Source organism: Rattus norvegicus, chromosome 3 (genome assembly GCF_036323735.1).
Source record: "Rattus norvegicus strain BN/NHsdMcwi chromosome 3, GRCr8, whole genome shotgun sequence".
NCBI classification, from domain to species: Eukaryota; Metazoa; Chordata; class Mammalia; order Rodentia; family Muridae; genus Rattus; species Rattus norvegicus.
Window position 1 is genome coordinate 41,594,275 of NC_086021.1, and position 9,738 is coordinate 41,604,012.

Sequence of the window (9,738 nt, forward strand, 5' to 3'; positions counted from 1 at the left end):
TTTTATTGGAAATTGAAGTAAAAGTCACACTTAAGAACTTAATGGAATTAGAAAACTCACAAAGATGTAATTGACAACACTTACAAGATTGGGTGCAATTCATTTTTAATTTCCAATCAGTTTTATTTTTAACCATAGACTTCCCTTTTCCATCTCTAGGAAGTGAAATTTCAACCCAGTTCAACCAAAAATAATTAAGTACTTATTACAACCTTGTTAAGTAAGGGATGGTGGTGCACACCTTTATTCCCAGTGTGCGTGAGGCAGAAGCAGGTGCTGTTCTCTGTGAGTTCAATGTCAGCCTAGTCTACATAGTGAGTTACAGGACAGTCAGGGCTATTTGTAGAGGGGAATCTTGTCTTAAAGGACAAAACAAAACAAAACAAAAAACAAAACAGACAAATCTTGTTACAAATTTACAGCACTCTTACCAATCACACAATGTACAGATTCTAGTTTTAACTATAAAATCCCGAGTGTAAAAATAATGCCTCTGCCAACTGGAAGGCAGAAAATTGCAAACACAGAAACTAAATTAGTGAAACATGAACAAGAATGGTAAGTCCTCTTGCGCGTCATATTAACACAATAACCAACTGGGGTGATTCAAAGGCCCGACTACTGAATTAGACTTCAACTCAACTCAATTCTCAAAGAATAAAAGTCTGTTTAATATGGTACCTGTCTTCTCTAAACAAGACTAAAAAATATATTAAACGTTTTGTCCTTCTAACAGTTCTCCAAACTCTGAAATGCTGGGAAACATGAATCACCAAATCAACAAAACAATGGCAATCTTGGAAAATAGCCTTTAATAGGATGAGATAGTCTCTGGTTTTTCAAGGACCATGTTAGTGAACAATTTAAGATATGGATTTTGATGTCAGAATAGTGATGTAGTTTTTTAACTAGATAAAGGTAGAAACAGGAATCTACAAACTATTCTTAATGATTCCAAGTCTTAGGCTGTGTAACCATAAAGAGACTAGATCCACCAACTAAAACATTCGCTTCTTTCCTTCTGTCAAATAATATCACTTTAGTGTCGTTATTAGCTTTCTCTGGTTAACTAAAAGTTTTTACTCTAAACTGTGACTACCAAAAATGGCAATAAGATTAGTCAAACACTTTAACACTTTATTTCGAATTTTAAATCAACTCTAATTACAGTGGTTGAAGGTGAGAAGAAATTCCTAAGGGTCTTAGGTAAGAGATTGGGATTAAAAAAAAAATCAAGGTGGAGCTTAAACAAAAAATCTAAACAGATTGAGAATCACTGAATTTGATTACTTTAAAAGTCTGTGATTACTTTAAACTATTTTGGTCTGAAGGCTGTGTCTGCCAGTATTACTCCAGTAATTTCAAGAATGGAAATGACAGCTACCCTTATCTCCTTCCTAAAGACAGAAAAGTACAGCTGTTTCTCTTAGAAACAAAGATGCTTTCTACCATTCTCCTAAGATGGTGGAAGTCTCCTTATGAGGCTCCCCCAAGCAAAATAAGAAGAAAGAGGGGAAGAAAGCTATAGCAGAATTCCCTGGCTGTGCTTCATGCCATCGCTCCTAGTCACATCCCCTGGTCCAGCCATCTCCCTCCAGGGAGGTTAAGCCCTCCCTGGGCATTGTTTGGCCAGGGTTCCTATTTACACCACTCAGATCGCCTCCACCATCCCAGCGCTTTGGTCTCGGTAAGCCGGGTGGCTGAAAAGGAAACGCTAAGACAGGACCTGATCTCGGGGACCTCCTCGAAAACCCCTCTTCCTAACTGGGGTAAGCAAAGAAGGAAGCCGGCCTCCGCTCGGGTGGACTCCTCAGTGGTGAGAGGCGTCCCTTCAGCCGGTGTCGGAGAAAGGTGGCCATTTGAGCGTTTCGCTTCGCATCAAAAAGCCCTACCAGAGCGAGGGGCCTCCTCCGGCCCCAGGTTCCGCCGTGTCAGGTGCGGCCCGCCGCTCCCAAACCTCGGGGTACCGGCGGCGGCCACGGTGCACAGGCCGCCGGGCAGAGACAGCTCCCCGCCCCACCTCTGGGGACCCGGCAGCCGGGCCAGGGCCCCAGCCGCATCTTGTCCGCCCCCGCCCTACCTGAGGGGCCCGGGCGGGGTCGCTAAGGGCCGCTCCCGGGGGCCCCGCGACGGCGCGGCTCGGCGACGGAGGCGCCTCGTCTCGCCGGGGCAGAGCTCGGCGGCGGTTTCAGGGCCTCAAACTCCATCGGGAGCTACAGGGACAGCCCCGTTGGCGGCGGCGAAGGCCGCGACGGGGCCTCCTCCTCCTCCCTCCCTCCGCCTCCTCCTCCTCCTCCTCCTTCTCCTCCTCCTCCTCCTCACCACGGAGGCGGACCTGGAGGGATCCCGATTTAGCTCTCGCGAGAAGATACTGTTCACTTCACGCGAGATTACGCAAGCCCGGGAGTTGGGTTGGAAGGGAAGCGTAGTGGCCGCGCCACCTAAACTGCGCATCAGTTTCCCTCTGAAGAAGAAAGCCACCTTCGTCACATGACAAGGGAACCCCAGAGTACTGTGGGAGATGATGCGAGGACTAGGCAAGACGAAGGGCCTTATGGGAAACTCCCTGTACATCTAAGCCTCGAGCCAGACCAGCTGGATCGAGCCAACGTTAAAATTATCATCCATAGATACATCTATGTTACATCCTACTTTACTCTCTTGTAGTGAGATAGTAACCAGATTAGCAAATAATTCTCCAGTTTACAAAGATCAGGATCAAAGTGAAAACGTTTGGCAAACCCACCTACGTCATCTAAAATCCCAAATGCCTCAAAGGAGGAAAAGATGAGAATTTACAAGTTTTGGAATTGTAACTCAATTTTTTAGAGGACTTATGGCAAACTGTAAGGTAGGAATTATCCTTTATGTTCTTATAAATGAAGAAAGACTGGAAATAAAGACAAGAGAAGCAACAATTATGAACTACTATATGCCAGGCTGTATAACTGATATTTTTAAAGGATTGTAGTCTTATAAACTACTAGATGCCAGGCTGTATGATAACTGATATTTTTTTTTCCTTTTCTTTTTTTCGGAGCTGGGGACCGAACCCAGGGCCTTGCGCTCGCTAGGCAAGTGCTCTACCACTGAGCTAAATCCCCAACTCCGATAACTGATATTTTTAAAGGATTGTAGTTTTATAATTAATTTACTTATCAAAGTAATCCTAGAAGGTTGATACTGTATATCCTTTGTTAATGATGTGCAACTGAATGTGAAAATACTCAACATCCATAATAATGTGTACATAAATTAGAATATGGAAAAGAAATTTAATGAGGCTTTAAATATATATGCATTATGATCCAAATGTTATGGTACATCCCTGTGAACCCAGCAATTGAAAGGCTGAGGCAGAATCAAAGAATGGGCTGCACTGCAAGAATTCATCTGACTCCTTAATATTTGTATACACACACATACACACATGCTCCATAACCACAGCAGCTCACATCTGCTTACAACTGCAGCTCCAGGGACACAAAACTTCTGGCAAGTGTGACAAGAAAAGATCAGGATTTATTTTTTGTATTTTGTTTAGCATTTTTTGTGAAAGATCCACCTGTTTGTTGTTTTGTGGTATATGCACTTAGCCTTGATTGTCCTGGAACTAGCTCTGTGGACCAGGCTGACTTCAAACTCGGAGATCTGACTGTTTCTCATGCTGAGATTAAAGGCTTGATCCACTACCATCTGGCAGCCCTACCAGCTATACTTCCACTCATCATCCATTTCATCCAATTATGCTAATCAAAGAAACTTTCCCAACAATCAGGTGTACATTTTGGTATCTTCTTGTTTGTTTGCTATTGTTTCAAGATAGGGTTTCTTGTGTAGCCTGTATACCAGGCCTCCTGGAACTCAGAGATCTGACTGCCTCTGCCTCTGGAGTACTGGGCTCGAAGGTGTATACCACCACTACCTGGCACATTTCTTCAACTGGACAGTGATGAGTAACTATACACACACACACACACACACACACACACGTTCCCTAACCTACTGTGTGTGCATTTTCCATTCTACTTCTATTTGATATACTTTTCCATTTCACATAGGAAACACTCCCCAAACATGGAAAACCACATTAAAATGGCATCTTCGTTTCCCTACTGTTTTTTTAGACAGGGCTCAAAAACCCTGTATAGTCTTGGCCGTCCTGGAATCACTCTGTAGACCAGGCTGGCCTTGATCTCAGGTATCTGAACACCCCTATCATTTTTATCCACAGAATTATTTTTCCAAATTGATTTCAAATTTCTTACCAATTGTTTGTTTACCTCCACTAAAACACAAGTCCTAAGATAGTTGGTATTCTTTGTTTACCTAACTTTTAGTACAGACATAAACCCAGTAGGTAGTTCTACAATGATTAAATAGTCAGGAGAGACTGAGTCTTTGGGCTTCACAGATGGCCAGGTGGTTAATGTAGCTGACTACTCTTGCACAGCAACTGTGTGCAGTTCCCAGCTCACAGCTGCCTGTAACTGCAGCTCCAGGAGAGCCAAAGCTGCTAGCAAGCACATGGCCACACACATACACATAACTAAAAGTATAATAATAAATCATATGTACACATACCCCCCATACACATAATTTAAAATAAATTATTACTAAAGAGAAAATGGTTCCTTTAAAATTCATGGAAATACACAAGCCCAGAGTTCTCCATTCTCACCTCCAGTTTACTGTTTCATCATTAACTCATAATTACATCCAATGAAAAGAGCAAAGGATTCTCTCTGCAACAAAGTAACAATACCTTCTCAAGATCTTTTACACATATCAATGCAGTACATACAAGGTTCAACCCAAATATACTGCTTTTTCTGTCATATTATAAACAAACAGCTAAAAGTATCTAAAATGAATAAATGTTACCCTTTACTTTGTCATACCTGCTTATCTTTACAGATTCTACTTCGCTGAATTTTTCAGAAATGTCATGCAAACTGATACTCTCCCAGGAATTTTTTTTTGTTTTACTTTTTTGTTGTTTTTTCCTAAAACAATGTATATGAGGCTGGCCTCAAACTTAACTATACATAAAGAAGGCTGGCCCTGAACTGAATTTCTTGCCTCTATCTCCCAAGTGCTGGAATTACAGGCATGTGCACTTTGCCCAGCTCCTAGGAATGTTTTGAAACCAATCTGTCCATGAAATGGAAATAAATAGTATAAATAACAACCACTTTATAAAATACCCTCCCCACAAGCAAAACTTTCAAAGTGCTCACAAACTGATTTTACAACACTCTTACAAGGCACGAGTAAAACTTAAAACACCTTCAATCAAAATGTTCCAAACACTAATATAGTAGATGCCACTTTCTAAAAGAAAAAAAATCCATTGTTTACTATATAGTTTACCCTCTCCACCCATCCCTAGCCCTCCCTTCCAAAATTCAATTCAGGAAGCAAAAATAAGAGAAGTACTTCAGTCACAAATTGTTTCTCTGAGGGAAATATGTTCACAACTATAACTGACCATTCTTAAGTCATGTGGGAAAGGAAATTAGCCACTGAATCAGTCCATTATCTGGTGGAACAAAATGTTTACCTTAAAAAAGTTCTGTTTCCAAGAGAGTATTCAAATAGCAATGTTTGTAAAGACATAAATGTCTACTCTGTTCACATGAAGAATATAAATTTGTAGAAATTTAGACTTAGAAATAATTCTACAAATTATGAAAATCAAAGTTATTTTATATAAAATTAAGAAAAGTTGAAGGACAGGTGACCTGCTCAATGTCATTAATTAGTGACTTGGGTTATGAAGTAACTGTGAGACTTAAATTTTTTAAAGTCTCTCCCAGAGTTAAAAATTCTATGTAGAGCATTATTCCCACAAAAGTATCACAAAAATTATATATAACACCTACATGATTTTCACAAAACTCTTATATAGTACAAAGTATAGTACATGTTAAAATACAGAAAAGAGTCAATGAAACTTAAATATAGTAGAAACTCTACAAAGAGCTGAGTTATGTATAGAAATAGGACAGCTCAAAAGTGAGTTAGTTCTTCCTATGGTCAGGGAAGGTGATTTGCCCTGCAGTAAATTTTGCTCTTCATCATTAAGGGCAAAAGTTTTGAATGTACAGGCATTCATACAAATGAGACATTATAACTAATTCTAATAACTTTTGAAAATTAAACTATTCACCTGGTAACTGCTGGAAAAGAAAATGCATACATAAGCAATTCAAAACAAAAAAATGGCCCAGACATAATCTCAGTGCTCAAGAATCAAGGCAAATTTGAGGCCAGCTTTGGGCTACACAAATCATGCCAAAAGTAAAATAAGAGATACAAAAAAGTAATGACATAAATCAAGCTCAACGGCATTATGTTTAGTTAAAAATATCTAAAGGGAATATAAGGTTCCAGTTTTATATCACCACAGATTAGAACAAATTATACTGATGAAGAAGTCTTAGTAGAAATTAGAGTTAGAAGGGTTGAACTACAAAAAAAGCAGCAAAGGGAATTTTGAAAGGTGATGGAACTATTCTGTGTCCCAGTTGCAGACAGTAAGATACGTATTAAATTCATAGAAATGTAATTCTACATAGGAGGTCAATTTTAGTGCATGTTATCCAAAACAAATGAAAGAAAAAACCCTAACAGTACAATAATGTCTTCGATGAAAGAGGGAAATTTAAGAAAAGTAACTTGCCAATCTTTGCCAAGAAAATACTTGCATTGGCAAGAGTTCTTAATCTAATTATATTATACATAATCAGGAAAAGGGTCTAATTACATATTCTTTTGGACATTTAAGTAATGCAATTCTATGAACATTCTACTGGTCCCATGTGAATCTGAATTGTGTTTCTTTAGTTTAGGACAGTATTTTGGTGTTCTGGTTATAATTCAAGAACACTGGTTAAATTTTAAAAAGAAAATTGCCAGTCCTATAATAGCAATGTGCAACACTATGCTTCCAAATCTATTTGCCATCTTACCTCATTAAAGTTCTATATAGTTCAACATTAAATCACTTATCTAAAAACTACAAATCAGAATCTGCAATTACTGCTGAACAGAACACAGTGTTTTTAAGACAACGTAGAATCTCATAAACTTAATCACACCATTCACAACTTTGGAATTTTTAGAAGTTCAGAATGAATAACATGAAAGAACAAAAATCAATGATTCAGATTGGGGGGGAGGGGGTGATACACTACAAATACTGCATTTTTATAAACAGATGTATCTAACAAAGTGATTCCATTCACTTCAAAAGTCACTGATTTGATTACAGTAGATTCTGGCATTTGAGATCAGGCCTAGACAGTTTTTCACCACTGCTCCTGCCATGAACAGAGGTTAAGTGCTTTTTGAGAGCAGATTTGTGTTTGAAATCCATATCACAACAATGACATTTATATGGCCGGTCACCACTGTGTATGTTCAAGTGGTCCTGAAGTGTGCTTTTGGCAGTAAAGGTTTTCAGACACACAGTACACTGAAAGGGCCGTATACCCATGTGTCCTCGAATGTGCCGGTTAAGATTTTTCTTCTGTGTAAATGTTTTCCCACACTGCAAACACAAAAACAGTTTATGCATCTTAAGGTGGCGCAGATAGTTTTCTACATGAAGAAAGCCCCGGGGACACCGGGGGCACTGGTGCCTCAAGGAAAAATTCTCATCCAGATTCTGAATCTCATTTATTGTACCATGACTTCCGTCAGAATTCTCAGAAAATAACCCTTGATTTGTATTTCCAGGAACTTCTGTCACTCTGTTCTCAACTGTAGAATTGATCACTGAATGTTGTGTTTCAGGGAAATACATGCCTGCGTTGGATGAGGTACAGGGCTGTGGAAACTGCCCGTTTTCTATATCATCTGTATGGATGGATTCCACATGAAGGATACAAATTTCATTCTCTTTAAAGCCACCATCTACTGTTGAGAGCTCTGGTGACTTCACTCCCCTTCGCTCTGATGTCAGTGTCTCTGCAGCAGATTGTAATGCATCGCCTTCCTCCTCTTTGACAGGAGGATCTAGGTTTACAGGACTATCTTCTGAAATTTCAATGATCTCACAGTCTTTATCAGAATTTTCTTCTTCATTCTTAACATCTGTATCTGAAGATTGACACAAGTCAGTGTGTTGGTTATTTTTCATAGAAAGATCAATTTCCAAATACTTTGACAAAGCTTCTGTGCATTTTTCCACAATGTGAACCATCTGAAGGTAACTGGCAGCAGTCAAGTATTTCAAAAGCTCTTTTCTTTTTACTTCAAGTGCTCCAGTATAGCAGGACAACAGCAACTTCCTGCCAACTTCTGCACTCTGCAGAATGGTAATTCTGATGTGTTTTGACTGTGTGAGTAAAAACTGATCTCTCATAAAAGTGGAGCAAGCAGCCAAAATCACCTTGTGCCCCTGGAACTCAGTATCGTTAATATAAATCGATACATCACAAAATAAATTCTGCTGTCTCAAGAGATTCATTTTCTGTAGGACCACATCTCCTTGCTGTTCAAACTGGAAGTGTAGAACCTCAGACTCAGCAGCCATGGTGACAATCTATGTAAAACAGAGCACAAGCATTAAGAAAGGATAGGCAATGTTTTTCCATGTTATTATGGTACAGAGTCCCCCACTTCCCAGCATGTATTGGAAAAATGAAGACCCAAACTCTATTTTGAGGGCCAGGAGTGAAACTGTTCCCAAATCACTATCTATAAATCCATAAACTCATAATGCATTTCTGTATCATGGCACGTAAGTTATTAAATACCAGTAAACAGCAGTGACACCAAAAAGTACACTTAACCCCTTAAATTAGAAAATGCAATCTTCAAATTGTCCCACCGCTATTATTAATCCCCAGTCTTGGCCATTGTAATGACTTCCAACAGGTCTCCTAGCAAAGCACTCTTTAAGTATTCTGAATTATCCTTTTAAATTCCCATCAGAATTAACATTGATTAAAAATGAGGAGGAAGAAAGAAAAAACACTCTTATGCTTATATCGTCCATCTCCCCCCCCCCCCCGCCCCTTCCTAGACCGCCTTTCGTTCTTAAAAAGAATGCAAATTCTTTCAGGATTTCACCCTAACCCACCTTTTATAGATTGATCTTGGTCCGTTTTTCATACACCCAGCTCCTTAATGTTAAATTGCTCAACATTGTACAGATAAAACACGGGAACACCCATTTGCCTATCTATTACATTCACGCTTCCAGCTCCATTTCCCTACTCCGTTAGCTCCGTTGAGCCCAAAACAGAGACTAACGTGACTCCTCCTCTCCCAGGGAATAATTTTCCTCCTGATTCTGTGTTCACCCAGTGGGCAAAGCGGCCCACACAGCAGGAGGAGCTGACGGGAATCTAGACCGCCTGCCTGCCAACTCCCTCCAATGAGGACCACGGTTCCCACGCCGAGCCTTCCGGAGTCCCGGCCGGACCGGCCAGGCGGGTGCGGCGCCAGGCTAGAGCTGAGGCCACAGCGGGGTGTACTCCCACGCAGCGTCGTCCTTCAGCCTCAACCCCCGGCATGTCTCCGTCACTTTCACTTACCGACTCGCAAAAATGGCTTTGAGGCTTCCGCAGCAACGGCAGCCCAGGCCGGAAGAAGGACTTAGCCTGGGAAAAAACGCTTCCGGAGTCAACCAGCTTTATTCTTAACGGAGATTGTCTGGACGCCCCGGAAGAACATCCTGAGATGCTCTTTCTTCCTCACTTTTTGAGCTGCAGGAAAGACAGAAAA

At 40.4% G+C, this 9,738-nt stretch overlaps 3 protein-coding genes across 6 annotated transcripts in view; 1 reads left to right on the plus strand and 2 right to left on the minus strand.

The window, feature by feature from the left end:
• The window catches only part of Rc3h2 (ring finger and CCCH-type domains 2), a 65,178-nt gene extending 62,956 nt beyond the window's left edge, over positions 1-2,222 (minus strand). For 3 of the 4 annotated variants that reach the window (XR_005501919.2, XM_039105269.2, XM_008761754.4), the window contains exon 1: positions 2,081-2,222. The gene's annotated coding sequence lies outside the window, so the exon portion shown is untranslated. 4 annotated transcript variants of the gene reach the window in all.
• Positions 546-8,453, plus strand: Zbtb6l1 (zinc finger and BTB domain containing 6 like 1). The gene is made up of 4 exons (XM_039106101.1): positions 546-558; positions 1,332-1,411; positions 1,532-2,851; positions 7,801-8,453. The coding sequence occupies exons 1-3, from the start codon at positions 546-548 to the stop codon at positions 2,492-2,494; spliced, it is 1,056 nt and encodes a 351-aa protein (XP_038962029.1). The 3' UTR covers positions 2,495-2,851; positions 7,801-8,453.
• Zbtb6 (zinc finger and BTB domain containing 6) lies at positions 6,214-9,628 on the minus strand. The gene is made up of 2 exons (NM_001108953.1): positions 9,549-9,628; positions 6,214-8,551 (listed from the first exon to the last, which is right to left on the minus strand). Exon 2 carries the CDS (start codon positions 8,540-8,542, stop codon positions 7,271-7,273), a length of 1,272 nt encoding a protein of 423 aa, NP_001102423.1. The 5' UTR covers positions 8,543-8,551; positions 9,549-9,628; the 3' UTR covers positions 6,214-7,270.
• Positions 9,629-9,738: the final 110 nt, after the last annotated feature.

Coding starts and splice junctions, on each gene's coding strand:
- Zbtb6 (NM_001108953.1), bottom strand. CDS start 8,542: ATGGCTGCTGAGTCTGAGGTTCTACACTTCCAGTTTGAACAGCAAGGA.
- Zbtb6l1 (XM_039106101.1), top strand. Junction 1,412..1,531: donor TCCTTCCTAAAGACAGAAAA/GTACAGCTGTTT, acceptor AAGCTATAGCAG/AATTCCCTGGCTGTGCTTCA.